The sequence below is a fragment of the Arvicola amphibius genome, chromosome 14 (genome assembly GCF_903992535.2).
Source record: "Arvicola amphibius chromosome 14, mArvAmp1.2, whole genome shotgun sequence".
NCBI lineage: Eukaryota > Metazoa > Chordata > Mammalia > Rodentia > Cricetidae > Arvicola > Arvicola amphibius.
The window spans coordinates 18293229-18313739 of NC_052060.1; the positions used below are offsets into that span (position 1 = coordinate 18293229).

The 20511-nt window shown below is 41.7% G+C and overlaps 1 protein-coding gene and 1 long non-coding RNA gene across 2 annotated transcripts; one reads left to right on the forward strand and one right to left on the reverse strand.

Annotated features, from left to right (window-relative positions):
* Window positions 1–334: 334 nt before the first annotated feature.
* Window positions 335–2480, reverse strand: LOC119801302. Its single transcript, XR_005283159.1, has 2 exons — window positions 1379–2480; window positions 335–705 (listed from the first exon to the last, which is right to left on the reverse strand). It is a non-coding gene; the product is annotated as an uncharacterized LOC119801302 (long non-coding RNA).
* A 389-nt stretch (window positions 2481–2869) lies between these two features.
* On the forward strand, window positions 2870–20170 carry Kcna3 (potassium voltage-gated channel subfamily A member 3). Its single transcript, XM_038311585.1, has 2 exons — window positions 2870–6033; window positions 14772–20170. The coding sequence occupies exon 1, from the start codon at window positions 2885–2887 to the stop codon at window positions 4463–4465; it is 1581 nt and encodes a 526-aa protein (XP_038167513.1). The 5' UTR covers window positions 2870–2884; the 3' UTR covers window positions 4466–6033; window positions 14772–20170.
* Window positions 20171–20511: the final 341 nt, after the last annotated feature.

A 20511-nucleotide genomic window follows, 5' to 3' on the forward strand; every position in this document is an offset into this window, starting at 1 on the left:
AGGCTCTGAGAAGCTGTTTGCTTTGCCACAGTTCTACACTTAAACATTATAATAATATTATTATTATCCCACAGGGGTATCGTGAGGATTAATGAGACATTATCAAATCACTTTGAGCTACTCCCCTGGGGGTACTTAATAACTGGTATGTGTTCCCCCTGAAATGCCACTTTTGACATTGATTTGTTGCAGTGGGTTCTGCTGTCCAACAGGGCTGGAACGCACCCACCAACTCATTTCCCATAGGCGGCCGAGTAGCCGTCCAAAGGCAGTGGTTTTCGGTTAAAATAAATATAAATTGAAAGCGACAGTCAGCAATCAGAAGCAAATAGGCTGCTCTTAGAAATCCAGTATTTATTAAGTGCTCACAGTGAACAGCATGAGGGTTTCTCAGTGTGATACAATACTGCAAACACTGGGTTTGGAAATAATCCAAGATTTGAGGACTAGCTCTGTCACCAACTAGCTATGCAAGCTGGACAAACTGCTGAATTCCTCAGGGTCTCAAATACAAAATTGGGGCTGTCTGAACAAGTCCATCATCAGAGTCCTCCAGACAAGGCAAACCTATGCAAGAAGTGGAAAAAGTCATTTCTGAAAGCAAGACGCTTCGCAGCCCGGAGAAACCTGTGACCATCCATCAAAGGTCCGTCCTCTGCTCCAGTCTCCTTTGCCATTGATTAATATTAATTTCAGCATTAATTCCTGCAAAAGGAAGAATAAATCATCCCCTGAGTCAGACATAGGAGTGCATGAAACATTCGGTCTTTAAAAATAGGGTCTTTGCCTTTCGGTGAGCTATCCTTGCAGCATGCACTCTTTCTCGTAATTAGGTTTACATAGATGAATATCCGCGCAAATGCCCCCTTAATCACCAGCTAACATGATATATGAAAAAATGATGCAGTGACCATCGCACAACGTATTTCTCTGAAGTTGCGTGTTTAAGAGGGATTTATCGGGTTACTCAGCTTTTTCATCTAACTATACACTTAACTCTGCAGTGCCCAGCACTTGATGTAAAGTTGAAGATGAAGAAATGATAAAGAATCCGGTGTTATACCACCCCCTGCCCCATCCCCAGTGCTGGCTGTAGAAACCTGCAGGGTGACTGTACTGCCAGCTCTGCCTCCCCTCACTCCTCATCCCAGGAATCACAGTTAAGTCCTGGACTCAAAGGAAGAAATGCCTGCCTGGAGCAGACAGAAATACAGAGCATCGATTGTTGTGGAATTCAACTCAACAAACAAATGTTGAGTTCCCATGATTCCCAAGGAGCCTTGATGGTTGCTAAGAACAGAAGTTGGGCAAGCCCATTCTATTATACTGTCTGACGGCTGGGAGAGGGGGTAGAAAAGAATGACCACAAATCACTTACATCAAATTGAATTGTCAGCTCACTTCAGGGAATGATAGACGTCTAGACAACAGTTCCTCTTTTGCAAATGACTGTGATGATTCAAAACAGAATTTTGTAACTCTAGTACTTATACTTGGGGTAACTAAAATGTCCGGGCCCAGAAATTAGGCTTAAAGCAAGCACAACAATTTGGAGAAACAGTTTAAGAGGGATAAATGTTTTCTCTACGCCCAAAACAAGCAAGAGGGACACAAGCTGCAAAAACGAAGGCTTTCCCACATTAGCAGCTAAACAAGGCAAATGCCCCACCACCAGGACAGGTGCATTGTATTAAATAAAATCTAGGTTATCCGGCCTGCTCATGTCTGTCCTGCAGCAGATATCATTGAGTTATCTAACCACACAGATGAGGTGTGGTGAATTTTCATTACCATCCCCCCCTTATTTTCCCACCGAAAGTAAACTTTAAAAATCAGGCTGCCCTCACTAATCCCAGGCAGAAACTTAGCCCTGATTCTGTCCAGGGTGAACTAGCTATTACGAAAGTGAGGTCTCTGAATGCCTTTAAGGGCCCCTTTTTAAGACTCCCGGAAAGACTTCAGACCCTACGTGGCCATTAACTCAGTTGGGCTTCCTGTCCAAATACAATCGTTTACAGCACCTACACACCACGTTTTAACAATCTTCTACCGTCCAAATTCGGGATGCTGGCCCCAGACTCACCTCTTTGCCCACGCTAACCACCTAGCCTTCACCCCCTCCTCCCACAACATCCTGGCACCTTGTGGTCTTCCTTCTCCTTTGCCTGGGACTTCTGCAACCTACACTCCAGGAACTTGCCCTTCCTCCTGTCCAGGCAAAATGTAAAAGGCCAGGAGGTTTGCATCCGAGGGCCAAGGTGTGGTCCTTGAACAGATCTAACAGCCCTGAAATTGGGACTCGGCCACGCGCGGGAAGGGAATACACGCTATCCAGAAGTAAGTAGAGCCCAGGAATGAGGCCAGGCGGTGGGGATCCTCCAGGGCCAGACTGGCTGGGTAGCGGTTCAGAGGTTCCGGAGGGTCTGGGGAAGAGGATGCAAATTGGAGGAGATCCAGTGACAAAGAACCGCAAGGGGCACGGCCAGGAAGCGGGGAAGTGCGCGCGCACTGTGGGCGGGAAACCCGGGGGCGGTGGCGAGGCGGGCGCGCGCCCCGCGGGGAGGGGTGCGGAGGAGGGAGGAGGCGTCTGGACCGTGCAGCCCCGCGCGCCGCTCCAGCCCCAGACAGAGCCTCGCCGCAGCCGCAGCCGCAGCAACAGGCGGCGGGCTGGGTTCGCGGGGCGGAGGCGGCGGTGGGGCGGGGAGCTCGAGGAAGAGCGACTAGGGGCCGGCCGCCGCCTGCAAGGAAGAAGAGCACCGCCGCCTCCCGCGCTCGGCCGCCGCAGCCCTCCACCCGCCACCGCCGCGCCCACCCTGCGCAGGACCCCGCGAGCGGCGGCGCGCGCACCCTGCAGAGCCCCGGCCGCGCCGAGCTGCGGCCAGACATGACCGTGGTGCCCGGGGACCACCTGCTGGAGCCAGAGGCGGCGGGCGGCGGCGGTGGGGACCCGCCTCAGGGAGGCTGTGGCGGCGGCGGCGGTGGCTGCGACCGCTACGAGCCGCTGCCGCCCGCGCTGCCCGCCGCGGGCGAGCAGGACTGCTGCGGGGAGCGCGTGGTCATCAACATCTCGGGGCTGCGCTTCGAGACGCAGCTCAAGACCCTCTGCCAGTTCCCCGAGACGCTGCTGGGCGACCCCAAGCGGCGCATGCGGTACTTCGACCCGCTCCGCAATGAATACTTCTTCGACCGCAACCGACCCAGCTTCGACGCCATCCTCTACTACTACCAGTCGGGGGGCCGCATCCGCCGACCGGTCAATGTGCCCATTGACATCTTCTCCGAGGAGATCCGCTTCTACCAGCTGGGCGAGGAGGCCATGGAGAAGTTCCGTGAGGACGAGGGCTTCCTGCGGGAGGAGGAGCGGCCCCTGCCCCGCAGAGACTTCCAGCGTCAGGTGTGGCTGCTCTTCGAATACCCTGAGAGCTCGGGGCCGGCCCGGGGCATTGCCATCGTGTCGGTGTTGGTCATCCTCATCTCCATTGTCATCTTTTGCTTAGAGACCCTGCCCGAGTTCCGCGATGAGAAAGACTACCCCGCCTCCCCGTCGCAGGATGTGTTCGAGGCCACCACCAACAGCACATCGGGGACCGCCTCTGGAGCCTCCAGCTTTTCGGACCCCTTCTTCGTGGTGGAAACCCTGTGCATCATCTGGTTCTCCTTTGAGCTGCTGGTGCGGTTCTTCGCTTGCCCCAGTAAAGCCACCTTCTCCAGAAATATCATGAACCTGATAGACATTGTGGCCATCATCCCTTATTTCATCACTCTGGGCACTGAACTGGCTGAGCGACAGGGTAATGGGCAGCAAGCCATGTCTCTGGCCATCCTAAGGGTCATCCGCCTAGTAAGGGTCTTCCGCATCTTCAAGCTCTCCCGCCACTCTAAGGGGCTGCAGATCCTGGGGCAGACACTGAAGGCATCCATGCGAGAGCTGGGGCTGCTCATCTTCTTCCTCTTTATAGGGGTCATCCTCTTCTCCAGTGCTGTCTACTTTGCTGAGGCAGACGACCCTTCTTCGGGTTTTAACAGTATCCCGGATGCCTTCTGGTGGGCAGTGGTAACCATGACAACTGTCGGTTATGGTGATATGCACCCAGTGACCATAGGAGGCAAGATTGTGGGCTCACTTTGTGCCATCGCAGGTGTCTTGACCATTGCATTGCCAGTTCCTGTGATTGTCTCCAACTTCAATTACTTCTACCACCGGGAGACAGAAGGGGAAGAGCAAGCCCAGTACATGCATGTGGGAAGTTGCCAGCACCTCTCCTCTTCAGCCGAGGAGCTCCGAAAAGCCCGGAGTAACTCCACCCTGAGTAAGTCGGAGTATATGGTGATCGAAGAGGGGGGCATGAACCACAGCGCTTTCCCCCAGACCCCTTTCAAAACGGGCAACTCCACCGCCACTTGCACCACGAACAATAATCCCAACTCATGTGTCAACATTAAAAAGATATTCACTGATGTCTAATATATGATACAGTTGACAGACTGTGCCCAGTATTGTGTGGACCGTGCCCCCTTGGTCTGTGTATGCCCTTGATTTATACATTTCCAGACCATTCATCAAGGAAAGGCCATGAAAAAGTGGAAAAGCACACTGCATTCTCCCTCTCCCTATCGCTTCATACTGACACAGGTGCCTGTTCTGCAAGTGGGCTGCAGTCTCTCAGCTCTTTTTTCTTCATCTCTCTCCTCGTGACCAACAAACTTACATTAAGGCTTGATTTCTAGTCACCCCCTATGAAAACCCACATCCTGGGAGGAAACGAAATTTAAAAGGGTCGGAGTAACTGTTTAACCTCAAAATCAAAAGATAGTTGTCTCTTTACTGAGTAGAGGAGGCGGAACTTAAATGATGCTCCTTGTTTGGAGAACCGTTCGTTAGTGTTTGTGAACTGTTTGGTTTAATTACCCAACCTCTGGATATGTGGACAGAAAGTCTAACTAGAGCGATGACTTACAAAGCCACCATACATTGACTTTGTTTTTGACTGGTCTTTCCATTTGAATCTCTCCTCTAAGAATTTAAGGTTCGCAGTAACTTTGAACCAAAAGGGAAATAGCCCAAATGTCCTGATCTGACTATTAACTCGTTGGAGTTTGCAAAGCGTTTTGCGAGTATTAGACACGGATTCCAGTGAAGTTGCGAGTACGTGCCCCAGCCAACATCTACAAACGTCTAGAAATTCATTTTCAGTGCTGTCAGGAGAAACAACAAAAAATCCTAATGCATGTGAGAGATAAGCTTCTGCGGTGTCACAAGAAGATTAAAGTGACAGACACCCCTTCCAGCGGAAGTTACTAATTCGGACCTGACTGATGCAGTTTCCATAGCAACCCATGTTTCCTGGGAAACCCGAAAAAGGTTGTCATGGCATCTTTTGCTCTTTAGCCCCACCCCCCTCAGGCCTTGCCGTTTCCACAGTAACCTTTCCAGATGGTTCCTACTAACATGATTTCATATGGAAAAAAATACTATTTGAATAAACCGCACAAATTAAGTGTAAGATGGTAAAGAGGTGAAATGAATCATAAGATGCTTTTTTATATTTTATATAAATCATTACTGTTAATCCCATAATGACTGAATCAAAAAGGAAAAGATCATCTTTGGAATGTTACACGTAAGCCACAATAAGTCAGAATCTGAATTAGATTTCAGATTTTTTGGTAACCATTTTTAAAGATGCTCCTGCACAGTTCTTTCACCGAGAAATGACAAGCCAAGAAACAAAGTGGCGACGACAACAATATCAACATGTCCTGTGTGTAAGCAAGTGAAAGTCAGTGTACTCAGTCTTACTACAAGATACCTTCAGATTTCCTGGTACAAAAGAAAAAGAAGTCCATCCGGACCCCACAACAGAACTGTCACCATCACAGCACTTGAAAAGCAAAATTATGAGGGATAAAGGTTTTAAGGAGCGGATTATAGTCAAGGAAAAGGAGGATCAATCAGGAAGTAATCAGACCTTGGAAGAACACCTGCAGATTTCAGGCACATGCTGAGGGGTGCCAGCAGACAGGCAGAATCAGGTGAGCACTGTGGCTGTGTGTCTTAGGGTGGTCCGTTTTGCAGGGAACCAGGCAAACGTCATTCATAGCTAGGTTATATTTGCAAGAGAGACAGCTTTATAATACATGCCAGTTGCCTTTTGAGAAGTCCGTTAAGAAATTTTCCCCACGTGTCTGGTTATCTTTTGGTTCCCATTGTTCATTGCAAAAGGATACAGAAATGTTTCTACTGAACAGCTTTCAGCCAAGCTGAACTGAAAATTATTCCATTACTTTGACCAACCCACTTGGCTTCTGAACAACTTGTTTCCCCTTTAAAATGAATAAAAAGCAGACCCTACAACTGCTAGATTAGAGGTCCAGTTACATAATTACTTAGTATCAGTAGTTCTTGAAGTAAATGCTTAAAATTGAAATAGGATTGGGCAGTTTACTTCTACGTAGTCATTTTGCTTTGTGTGTGTTGTATGGATTATACACTGCTTTTGGGGTTTGGTGGCACATAAGTAGTCTGTCCCCCTAGAGTACATGACAGCACTCTCATTTTTAAAGCTCATAAAATCATTTCAGGTAGTCTCTTAGAAGACTACCTAACATATTTGTGCATTTGAGAGAGTGGGAAATATTAATGGAGATTCTAAGGGGAAAGATAAAGGAAATGGGGGGGGGGGAAGGTAGAGGCAATAATTCCCTGTCTACCTGGTTGCTGTTTGTGCTTTGTGTCTAAACAGAATTTTACCTACTTCCTTTTGCTTGTATGACCTTCTTTGGACAATACACATTTTGATCTATGAGTTGGTATTCTTGCTAAAGAGGCTTTCTTTTCATGGCCCCTTTTGGTAATATTAGAGGAGCAGTCACCTAAAAGACTAATATAAAGGTAACACTTTTACTCCTATTTAGGAATGTAAACACCTTGCTTATTTTCATAAACAGATTATGTTAGCCCATATTTTTCATGCTTCTTAAATAAGAGGAGTTTGAAGGACACCTTTTGTTTTCTTAACCAGAGAAATAGCACAGGTTTTGAGTCATAGCTTTCAGGTGATGTAATTGCTTCCAGTCGCCATGTTGGAAACTCCTTAAAGGTTATAGGTTCTGTGTTTTGGTTTGGGGCTGCTTGACGCTTTGGGTACTGTGCCTAGCACAGAAAATAGGGCCTTGTGTTTGTCAGGTTAACACTCTCATCTTACATTAGTATTTCCCGGCTTTTAGTGAAGTGGCTGAAAGAAACTGTTTGCAGTCTTAGAGCAGGGTTTGGCTCCTGTTTCTGCTGAATGACCTTGAGAACATTACATAACTTCTCTATTCCTTACTTCCTTTTTCCTAATATAAAAGTAATAAATAGCCCTTCATACATTTTTGTATTAAATAATTTAATGACGTACATCAAATTAAGAGAGTACATGGCCTTAGGATCACTACTTATGAACGCTGTATAGTTAATACAAAGCTTTGTGAATAAGAAACTAGTAATTTCCTCTTTGTAATAACGCAGTTAACATTTGTTAAGCATCAACAACGCCCTGAACACTTGTCAGTTCCGTGGTGGCATTAACATCGTTTTAATGAGGATGAGCACTGGATGACAGATACTGAAGTGCTTCCCTGTGACTTCAAGCTATTAAGACAGCCAGCCACAATTAAAAGCCAGGTCATGATGTCTCTAAAGCCATGCTAGTTTTGTGGTGTGTCCTGAAAGATATAATAAATCCCTTAGACTTTTAAGTTTGACTTCAGTCCATGTTAATAATTAGTGTGTAGAAACCTCTTCAGCCCACTGAAAATTAGCCCTTTCTTAGTAATGAGACGTGTATAACCAGGAGAATCAAACCAAAGAAAGACATTTAAGTCATATTGAGACTGACCTTCCTTGTAACATAATTGAGGTATCTGGATTTAACCTTAGAAGCCATTATTAGTAATGTTAGGGATGCCCACAAAGACAATGGTATTTCTTGGGTTTTTATATTTAATTTCCTGCTTTCATTATTTTAATTGGCAATATGATAAATAACATTATATAAATTATTAAACTTTTCATTTCCTGTACTTTGCTTAGGTTTCTGAGGAACCATATCAGAAATTAGTGTAAACATTTGACTCTTGCAAGAAAGTAAGGGTTGCTTACAAAAGGACAGAAAATAGGAGGTTCTCGGGCCACTGAAATTTTTGGCATTAATGGCTCACCTAGCCACTCCACAAGTCATTAAGAGACTGCTTGGAAAACAGTAAGACCTAACTTTGTCGTGTATACTGGGTGTAGCCCCTTCGCCAAGGCTCTAAATCTTTTATAAGATGAAAATAGATAGTGATTCGAGCTTTCGAGTAGCATGCTAATGAATGTACCTTTGCCTGTGCCAGTTAGCTTTGCCAGCTACAGGCTTCACCGTTGAACTTAGCTGAACATCTTGAGTGTTGAAAGGAGATTCATGTGAGTTATGCTGCTGGATCAGTCCAACTCAACACCACCTCAGGAGGTTGCCTGTGCCCCACAGCCAGTGATCCAGAGCAGACCATAGAGGCTAACATTTAGTATTTATTTTTCTTGTGTGGTGTTTTAAACTCACATTGTGCCAAAACCAAACATCGACTAACTATGGTGACAAAACGAGGTGGGAAAGAAAGTGTTATTTCTAAACAGAATTCCAGGATTGATCAACTTTTATACACATAGTAGACGATATTTAAAGTTATGGTTTACGTGAAATGTATTTACATGTTTGTCATATAACACACCCAGGCAACAGCTTTGTACACAGCATATAACTACAGCACATTATGACACACACCAATAGTTCACTCCTTTGAGAACCATAATTATATTTTCTACGCATTAAAATTTTCAGCTCTGTCTATAGCAGTTTCAAGCCCTTTCCTCCTCTCAGCTGTGAATAAAAGTGATAACCTCTCCCACTAAGAAATGCAAAGAAGCATGTGCCCCCAATCCAGAGATGTGCGGAAACACTGTGAGGCTGAGGTGCGAAGTTCTAGACCTGGGAGAAGCTATTTAGGTAGGGATTACATTTTAGGATTTCTTTTTTTTTTTTTTTTTTTTTTTTTTTGCTTTCTGTTTTGTAATGGGCCTTTTCAACTAAGGAAGATAGAATTACCGGTTTGTAGGATTTCCTATGTTGTGTTGAGGCGTGTGTGTGTGTGTGTGTGTGTGTGTGTGTGTGTGTGTGTGTGTGTTATACCTTCAGTGAAGGTATTTATCGTTGAGGAAAGATAAATCAGAGTAAATTAAAAAAATAATGGAAAACGATAAAACGCCAAACCTTACTTACAAATTTTAACTTCCTGCCAGAAAATGGTTGGTGTGGTATGGCGTCTGAATCTAGTATTCATTGTATACTCATTCTCAGCCTGCAAATACAGCCTAATGATTCCAGTTCGTTAGAGATTTACAGCTGCTCGTCTTGGGTTTTAGTGGTAAAGATAACATACCCCCGCAAGGTGTCTTTGTGACCTCCCTCCCTCTTTTCCCTTCCTTCCTTCGCCCTCCATCAGATGCATTTTCCTTGCACCTTAGAAAGGAGTCCTGGAAACGAGGCTCCATCGTCTTCTTGAGGACCATATTGTTATCATAACCCAGGTGAAGAATAGGAACAATTCCCTGGAAAATTCCTAGGGCTCTGGTCATTAGTAATATAGCAACTGAATAAACCCCGAATAGTGTTTTCTTCATATCTGAAGAGTGATATGAACAGCTGCTTATTCAGGGTTCGGGTGTTGCATATGATGAGGTCCCTCGTTCGTTTGTGGAAGAGGGAAGGAGCTTCCAAGTTGGGACTGTCACTGTACCAAGTCTCAGGGGAACTTATGAGGAGATCCCCATGAGCTTTTCACTAAAAAGGCTATCCTCAAACCGTCATTGTCTCTCACCCAGATTTTTACTGACCCTACTAATTGACACCCCAGCTTCTTTCCTTTCCCTTAATTGACTCTGTTCTTAACATGAAACTCTCAGTAATCCTTTCTTCTTTTCTTTGATTTTTTTTAATTGGGTTGCTTTCTTGTTCTTTGTTCTTTTCTTGTTTGTTTGGTTGGTTGGTTACTCGAGGACAAGGCTAGCCTGGAACTCATTCCGTAGACCAGGTGCATCTTGAACCCATAGGAGTCTTCCTGTATAGACCTTACAGTGGCCTGCACGGCCCTACCTAATTCTCTAACTCTTCTGGCCTTATTTGCCTTCCTGACACTTGATCCACAGCGCTCCGCATGCAGAGATCATCTCCACCTTGCAGGGTTTGTGCTGGCTGCTCCTTCTGCGTAGTATGCTTCGAGCCTTCAAGCACCATCCATATGACTCAGACCATCGCCCCCTTGCTGTGTCACCGTCCCCCTTGCTGTGTCACCGTCTCATCACAGCCTTCCCAGCCAGTCTACTTGCCACTGCAGTCCCGTTTGTCTCTTTCTCTCTTTAATCTTCCTTCTAGCATAGTATATATTTTGTCTATTAGATTTATTAGTTATTTTCTCTTTTCCTTCCTTGAGGCCATGACCTGGACTGGTACCTGAAACACATTTGTGTTCAGTGTGTATTTATTGGAGGAACATGTGGGTTTTCTTGCATGGTTTTCATTGATGCAGGGATCAGACTCTTTATCATGCTCTCATGGATAAAATTTCTGCAGTTTTGTTCATTGGAAAGACTTCGATGTATATAACGTACTTCAGATTCCTACAAGAAGCTCTACTTGTTTGTAAGGATGGAATCCCTTGTTCTAAATATGGATATCATTAAGGGTGCTTAGCACTTAGGATGTTTCCCAGAGACCGTGGATCCTACATAGAAGCTAGTAGAGTACTTCTTGTAGCTAGTAGTCCTCTTTATACATGACTTATCGACCCGAGTGGTACAGAAAATCCCAACAAACAGATGACTCCCCTAGGAATTAGCCTTTCCATTAAACAAAGATACTGCCATGGTTTTAGATAGCATGTGGCAGTTGTATTCTCTTTGGCAGGATGTGCGATTCTGCTGATTTAGAGAGAAATGTATTTCTCTATACTCCCTTTAAATTGTCTCCATTCCCAGGCAAATCAAACCAGTGGATGAGCTGGATGTTTCTTCTGCACATCCAAGCGGCATAGTTTTCTTACTAAATGTGTCAACAAATTAAAATCAACATATGTGTTTGTGTTTACATGTGTAAACCAACAGAAGTTAGAAACTCCATTCCGCAGCTTATCTAATAAGCCTATGTGGGACCAAACACTCTATCTGAAAATATCTTGCTAGGTCTTCTTAAAGAAATGACATAAAACAAAAAGTAGAAACAAATACTTTAATGTCTTGTTTTTCATGCTTTTAATTTTTTTAATTGTGTATGTATTTGTGCATGGGTGGGTGTGCCCATAATACAGTTGTGGAAGTCAGAAGACAACTACCTTTCAGGAGTTGGTTCTCTCTTTCCACTGTGTGGGTTGCAAGAATCACACCTGGGTCATCAGGCTTGGTGGCAAGTGCCTTCACCCACTGAACCATCTGGCTGGTTCCCATATGTCAGATTTCAAAGACACTTATTCTCTCTAAATACAAACTGTAGTTTCGTTGCTTTATTTCTAGAGTCTGTGAGCTTTTTAGCTGCATTCCTTTTTACTGATTTGAGAAGAGAAGTTTGTTAAGCTATGTAAGATTTAGATATTTTACTTACATGTTTAGATCTGTGAATTTTAGATATTCATTAGTAGCAGACTTAAATATTCCTCATGTTACTCAAAGTAGAATTGATTTAGTTTCGCAAGCTCGTTTCCCAATGAATTTCCTGTTTTTTTTTTTTGACAATGCTCACATCTTTCAGATTGCTAACTTTAAGTACTGTTGTGTTTAAACCTTTCGTTGCTTGCCAAGAGTTCATAACTTCCAAAACTTCAACCAGAAAACTGTTCATAATAGAGAAGACACTTTCCTAGTCTTTGGGCTTATTCGTTACTGTTTAGCTGCTGGAAATGTAGAACTTACTGGTGATGTGGCCAACATTAAGTGTTTTGTTTGGGGTGGGGGTTGTTCGTTTGTTTTTCGTTTTATGGTTTGTTTTTTGTTTTGTTTTGTTTTGTTTTTGTTTTTCCAAGACAGGGTTTCTCTGTGAAACAGACCTGGCTGTCCTGGAACTTGCTTTGTAAACCAGGCTGGCCTCGAACTCACAGAGATCCACCCGCCTCTTCCTCCTGAGTGCTGGGATTAAAAGCACGTGCCATCACTGCCTGGCATATTAACTTTTTAACAGATGTCAAAATACAGGCACATCATGAGAACAAAGTTCCCATAAATCTACATTTTTAGAATGAATCCAACCCTCTCATCAAATACACATTGTTCAGTGGGCTGAATCTATATTTCTTTCTTTTTTTTTTTTTTTTTTTTTTTTGGTTTTTCAAGACAGGGTTTGTCTGTGGCTTTGGAGCCTGTCCTGGAACTAGCTCTTGTAGACCAGGCTGGTCTCGAACTCACAGAGATCCGCCTGCCTCTGCCTCCCGAGTGCTGGGATTAAAGGCGTGCGCCACCACCGCCCGGCTATATTTCTTTCTTTTTGGACTTGATAGAATTATGAGTTGCTTCTTTGCAAACGAATAGTTATTAAACTTTGCCCATTCTTGTCCCCTCTTTTGAGCAGGTTTCTTTAATTATAGGTCATTTTTCACAATACCTCCTATCTCTTTTATAGAATTCGTTTTGATACTTAATGTCTATTCATTTCTTTTCAACCCACTTCTCATCCACTAACATAAGCATTCTTATACTATCCAGATAGCTCCTTTATTTTTATTTGTATAGAATTACTTTATCTACATGTGTACCTATAAAGATACTGTATGGTTCGTGTGTGTGTGTGTGTGTGTGTGTGTGTGTGTGTGTGTACATGCATGCATGTATGCTGATGGATATGTATGTGAGTGCAGGTTTATGTAGGCATGTGTGCACATGTATACAGAGAGCAGAGGTCAACTGTGGATGTCATTCCTCAGGAGCTATCCACCTTGTATTTTAAATGGGATCTCTCTCATTTGCCTGGGGCTTGCCAAGCAGGCTAGACTGGCTGGCCAATCAGCGCCGGGGTCTCCACCTATCTCCACCTCTCCCCAGGATGAGTTTACGAGCATATACCACCAAGCCCTGCCTTTTGGCATGGGTCCTGATGATCAAACTCGTGTCCTCATCCATGTGCAGCAAGTTCTTTACCAACTGAGCCATCCACCCAGCCCTACATTATTCTTACCAGACATTTCAAAGCCTTCACAGGAAGTAGTGGACACATGAGATTTAAAACAGGAAGCCCAGTCACTTCTACTGAATTGTAATGGTAGCAAAACAAGTGAAAGTTAACAGAACCTTCTCAAGACAAATAGACCAAAGGCTCAGCAAGCAAAGAATAAGGACTTACACTCTAAATGGAGACCATTATCATTCATGTCATTAGTGTTTTCTTCCTAGTGGCAATTAATAACTAAGCCGTTGGAGTTTCGGTATTTTCATAATAAAAATTAAGCATATTTTAGATATACTCTTACTTTTTTTACTCAAGAAAGTGTTGACCGTATGACCAAGTGCGATCCATACCACCAAGACAAATGTTTCTTCAGATAATTGCTCAGCCCACAGGGGGCCTACAGTGTGTAGCTTGATGAGTGAACAGTTCTCCCACCCAAAGTGCAGTGGAATCCCAGATCCTCATCTTTGGGGTATTTACCCAAGGTTCAGGGACATCTGCTTAAGCCAGGAGTGTATGTGAGGAAGAGTCTTCTCCATGAGCCTGATAGATAATGTCCACACGTTTAACAGTCTCTCTGTACGTCTTTGTGGGTTTCCTTTGTATTACAGAATAAGCAAATGTTTTGATGACATAACCCGAATTTAATGTATCCTTTTTTTTTATCCACTTAGCATACCTATAATGAGGACCCAAAATGTGTCAGACACCGCAAGGCGGTTGGGACTTGCCTTTGTAATACATAAAATGTCTACTGTGTGCCGCAGTCCATTCTGGATTCTGGATAAAACTGGAAACCATGCTGTCGTTATCCTTTTATATTTTTCTAGTGGGAGGAGAGGGAGTTCACCAAACCTATAGCCTTTATTTCTTGGTTCTTCACAGCCCCTGACAGAGTAATTTTTGTTTAATTCTTTAAAGTGATAGATAACTGCACATAGTCATGTTTTAAGGATCATTAGGTTTGTAATTAAAAAAAGGTGCTAGGCTCTCACACTCACACGGCTTTCTTCCCTCCCCTTGATTCCCTTCCCCTCCCTTCCCTTCCCTTGTCTCCACCTCCCTCTCCCTGTTCCTCACCCCATCCCTCTCCATGTGGCACCTCTCTAAGGACAGAAAGTCTGTTCACTACAGAGAGTTCTCATTTTAGCTTACCACAGGAGGAGATATAACCAGAAATCTTTGGAAATCATTGAAAAGATAACACATTTTTCTAAAAGTCACTGTCAACCTGCCAAATGGCCTTGAGGATAAGGATAAATTCTCTTTTCCAAAAGTGCACTATCCTTTTAGTTTGGACGAATGGAACATTATTAATTGAAAAATTATAACTAACATAATCTACTGCTTTCTGATTTGCAAATTGGAGCCATTCAAAATATAGTCCACAGTATTTCAAAAATGAATTTTTTTTGAACTTTACAGCTAAAAGTAAGAAAACATAAATTTAAAAAAATTCATAAATGGCGCTCTTCTTGTAACATAAATTCTGTCATTCCAAATGCTAACTATACTGTGAATTACTGCATCTTCTCTATCCAACAGGTCCCTCAAGAGAGCCCCACATCAGGAACTGCAGAGTGACCCTGACCAGAAGCATGCTCAGTTTTAACCGCTTGGATGAGCGTGGAATAACAGTCACATATTTTCATTTCAGTTAATATTCAGAGATACATCTGTAACAAATGCTTCACTTGAAGGAAACAGCTCAGAGCTGTAGGGTACTCTTCATATTATGAGTGGTACAAATGCTATCAAGCAGGAGAGAAAAGAGGAACATTAAAAATAAAAATATTTTAAAAAAATAAAATATTAAGGTATCATCTTAACCTGTTGACATTCTGGTGGAGTCAAGATATCCCAAAACTACAGTCAGTGTCACAGATAAAGATAACCTTGTGTGTGTTTCTAACAAACCAACTATTGCTGTTTTTTTTTTCATTCAAGTATTGAACTGTATTTAATTGTGGAACATGTTCCTATCGTCTGTGTTCTGGGTTAGGTTTAACTTTTATCTGTGAGTGTGTGACTATACCAAAGGCTTCCATTGGTAGACCATCCCATTCACACAAATAAGTGAAGTCAACACTGTGCCCAGAGGAGTGGTATTAAAGATACGTGCCTTGCCTGATGAGACATTCTTTTATTTTTTAATTCAAAATGATAGATTAACAAATTAGATTTTAGGTAGGTTTTAGTTGACCTTAACTTTACAAAAATGTAGTAGTTCTTAATCTGTTTAAGTTGTCTGTGTTAACTAAAATTACAATACTTAGTTCTACTTAGGCATTTATTATATATCAAGTTCTATTTTATTTTCATGGGATGTTTGGTACGGTGAGACAAAGTACATTCTTTAAGATATATATATAATATCTCATCTGATGTTTATAACTTTTCCTTCAAAGTTATATGTGTAAAATATTCTTTGACTCATTTTCTATTTTTATATTCTTTTTGAAATGGAACTCTTTTTCAATTAAAATGGGGCAAATTTTTAGTTGGAAAAGAGACTTGGGAGGTCATAAAGACGGCGTCCCATTTGGGAACATTTAACTTCTGTGCCATTATTGTATTTACTGTGACATCTCAGCAGAATGGTAGCTATTTGTATATTATTTCATAAGCCTTATGGAAAGTCAAACTGTGAACATTCAATATGTACACTACTTTATTCACTTGCATAGTTCATTGTCAAAATATAACTGAACAAGTGCATAAAAAGTAATGAGTACTTTTAGAAGTTTAATCATATGATGACCTAAAATTTCAAATGATGAATTTCACTAATCATAAGAACCTTAGCTAACAGCCACCCACCTAGTAACCCCCAAATAGGTAGACACACAATCCAGGTAACTTTCTTTGAGGCAATGTCTAAAGTGAAGTTTTAATAATCTCCTGGTAATTTCTTCATGGTCAAAACATGGAAACCATATCGCTATCGTTTTAATGAAGATAAAGGGATGACAGCTGTCTTTGCTTCGAGTGATGTGAGCCTCCAATAGAAATGGCTGTGAGTACAATGAGGATACGGCCACCACCTTGTTTTTGTTAGTGTTCGCTCATGTTGTAGAGATACTGGCGCTGGGAATAGTGAGCCCTTTGCAGTCATCTGACTCCTCATAACTGATGGCCACAGCCCCGTTAGCAGTAAAGCCATCCTGGTGGATGGAAACAAACCAGGGGTTCTTAAACGTTCAGGTGTTTGTGTCAGGATCAGTAGGTGTTGCCAAATTGTGCAAGAAATACCTTCATACAATGACACATCTTTAAGCAGTGTAATCTATGTAATAGTATATCTCTTTTAGAATTATAGGCTACAGTTCAAATAAAGACAAAAATCTGGAATTTTGCATGCACACACACACACACATACACACACACACACACACACACACACACATACACACACACCAAAGAAGAGCTCAGAACAGTATCAGATGCATAAAATACCAAAACATTCACATGATGAGTGGTAAAAATAGCATGAGCTTAGATAGCAGGATACTGGCATTCTTACCCACTGCCTACCTCTGGGACCCCAGGTAAGTGATTACCATTGCTAGACTTTAGTTTCTTGAATTGCAGAGTGGGCATGCCAGGTTCCGCAAACTCAAAAGCCCTTTCCCGCTACCAAATCCTGTTACACACATCTCTTGAAAAATGCTTTGAAGACTACTTACACACTAGGATTTTATATGCATTCCTAAAGAATAAATTGAAATAAGATTTAAGCTTTGAAAGTGCCATGAAATATCTCATTCTTCAAATTGTGAGAAGAGGAAATAGGATTTCTTCTCCTTTAAGATCTTTCACTCATCTATAATAGGATCATGAAAAACGGAGGGGCGGGGCATCCCTCTGCAGAAGGGAAGCAGATTTAATGAAACAGCTAACAAGATGGGGACAGGTATTGGTAACATTAATTGGATGTTAAGGTGATTTGCACAGTGTGCATGAAATGCTGAAATGGTCCCAGAACTTTACTGCACATTAGGAGACTAAAGGTGGGAAAAGACCAGAGAACAGAAGTGTTTGCCTTATTCTCTCTTTGTTCTTTTTACACATGGGAGCCCAGATGGGGATCTGCATTGCAATACTGAGTCTGCTGAGCACTCATTGCCTCAAGAAAGTCCATTCAACTTCTCAGAACTCCAGTTTCTTAATCTATAAAGAGTTTAAATTTGAATTTAGTAATCTGCATATTTCTTTTCATCTTTTAACGTTCTGCAGCATTTCAGGTTCTTAAAATATTTCCATAAATACCTATAGGTGTTGATCCCTCCATCAGTCACTCTGATGCTGTAGAGTTTTCAAGAAACTGGGCAGATTATGAACTCAGACATGTATATTCCTAATACTGCTATTTGACCTCGGCAAGACCTGAAAAACTTAGACCTCATTCTCATTCAGATATGGCTGAATTATTAAAACTTGTCATTTCCTTTTTTAATGTTGAATTCATTCCCTAAACAAATGTCTTTTCAAGTTACTCTCCACAACTCGTAATTTAATAATCAAATAAATTGGCATACCAATGAACTATAGCTGACTGTAAGATACAGTTTTTTTCACATTTAAAAGTTAATGCCCTCTTGGTCCCAGAAACTATAACTAGAATATAAAAAGAATATTCATAAATTTTGTGAATTTTTTAATACAAAGGAGGCTCAATGGAGCCATACTGTAATTCGTTTTGCTCAGGAGTGAGAAAAACATTCAGGGATACCCAAACACTTCTGTTTGGCATTAGTGGACAATTGAGGAAAGAAGGGTTATATCTTTTGCACAACAAAGATGACAGGTGACGATGCCCATTAAAAATGGGAGTATTTTCTGGTGACTGACTTTAGTATAGGAAGAGATAGGTTAGAAGAACGCCAGAGTTCAGACACTAGAAAACTTATTAAAATGGTAGTGGTCCATTGAATAACGGAAATATTTTTGTCATACTGAGATCATTTTTCCAGAAAGTTAGTCCTATATCCTTTCCACTCAGAAAGGGGCAGGTTTCAGAGGCCTCTGTCGTAATAGGAAGTGTGTATTTTGACTAGTGGAGAAATTAGCTAAAGCATCTAATCTGATCGTCTTAGTTTTGTGAATCTAAAGTTTCATCTTAGGTGTAGTTTAGTCTCTTGCACATGTGATAGTGTCCGTGATCTTGAGAAATGATTTCATTAGTTTTGTTTTTCTTGTAAGTTGATAAAATGTGCTAAGTGGTGATTCCAGCACACCATGTTAATACTGTATCCTACAACCATTTGTGAACAAACCACAGTGTTCCTCTTCTGGTAAATTGTTTCTATGGTGTGATTGTTTCATGCTGGGGGTGGGGGTGGGGAGGTTAAGTATTTAGTTAAAATGTCAAAGTGTTTTTCTTAAATGCCATAAAATTGTGTGACATTAAACCAAATAGGAATATCCTCTTTTTCAACTGTGAGAGAACTGTATAGACTACTTTGGGGACTACCCCATAAATGCTATCATTTGTGGTTTTGTTTAAGCTTATATATTATAGGTGTAGCATACAATATATACCACATACAAAGGAAAGCAAACAGTGTATGTAGTGTTTCTTGGAGTCTACATGTGTTTGTTTACATAAATACTTATGCATTGCAAAGACCATCAACATATGCTATTTCATTTCTAAAGCACTGTCCACATGAATTACTAATAGTATCTAGAGTTTAGAGATAGAACAGTCAATGTGACTTATCATAGACACTTATCATGTGCCCATAAGTGACTCTAAATGTCATTCTCTTTGCACTTGTCATCCTGGCATGTGTGTGTTCTCTCTCACTGCGTTGTATTTCAAACTTAAACGTCAAAAGATGTGTTGAAATTTTAATGTAAGGAAAAGGAGTCATTGGGATTGTGTTAGACCTTCTTAGATAACTTCCAACCTCTGTCTACCTACTGTAATACCCAAAGATTTTATCAACTAAAACATAAGTCCCCACACACAAGTCATACACCCTTATATCCATTTAATGCCACCATGCCAAACAAAATTGCTCTTCATCGATCTCTTTTACTTGCTTTTTAAAAAGCTCATCATAACAGCTAATTTCTGAACAGTTTTTCAAAGCAACTAGAGAAATCGCAGCTGTTCTGACTCAAAGGGGAAAAAAACTAGGCCCCATAGCAATCATTTTTTTAGCTTTTAGTTTGTGTATGACTGGAGGAAACGAGAGAAGGGGGTTGGGAGGGTGTGTATATTCTAAAGAAACTATCCTTTCCAGTAACTATGTAGAAATACTGGATTATTAAGTCATAGGTAGCAGTTTGTTAACATTAGCTTTCCACTCATTGAATGATATACTTAAGGATTTTCCCAACTTACATTACAACCCAATGACTTCTCAGTTCGAATATGAAGAACAGTCATGTTTCAACCCATGACCGATACTCCATTTTTATTCCCAAGTATCAGGTAGCCACTAGTACTGCTTACCCTTGTAAATCAATAGTCTGTGGTTCGTTCTGTACTTCTCTGTGCAATGCAGTGTTAACTGTGAATATTTAAATAAGATGTGTTATTATACTGGCATTTAATAGTTCCTAACATTGACATCAGTTTTCCCCATCAAGTAGCTAAGTTAACCAAGTATTATTTTGTATGAAATGCAGTAATATTTATTCTTAATAACAAAGGTATTCTAACTACAATGTCAAATCAAACATGCGTTTTATATTTTTATATTTGTTTTCTTTTGACATTGAGTTAGGTCAGTTTCCCATGTAGTAATGTAAAGTTAAATTTTTATGCCATGTTCGCTGCTTAATTTGGGGCCTTTTGTTAAGTAAATACCTATGAGTTTTGATTGTGTGATACTTTCTTGTGATGACTTTTTTAATTTGTCATTGGACTAGAAGTGTTTATTGCAGATGTTAAAGACATAATCCAATAAAACACCTGGAGATGTTCTGCTGCAGTCATAATTCCAAATGACTGTTTCCTCTCTTCACATACCCCCTCCCTCTCCCATCTCCCCTTCCTCCACCTTCCCTCCTTCTCCTTCATTTCTTTATTTTGATTTTTCAGAAGAAACATCAAAAGCTAAGCTCTTGTCAACAGTTCCAGCATCAGCTGCCTCTGGATCATCTGTCACTTGTCCTCCCTTACGGCAAAGGCTTCTAACATTCCCTAGATCTCGTTCCATTGCCTGGTCTTACGGTTCTAGAATCCCAATGAAGTCTCAAAGAAGAAAACTGAAAGACTAACAATAATGCTGAACCTTTATATCTTATTCCAGTCGTAGAGGAAATGATGACA

Coding starts and splice junctions, on each gene's coding strand:
- Kcna3 (XM_038311585.1), top strand. CDS start 2,885: ATGACCGTGGTGCCCGGGGACCACCTGCTGGAGCCAGAGGCGGCGGGC.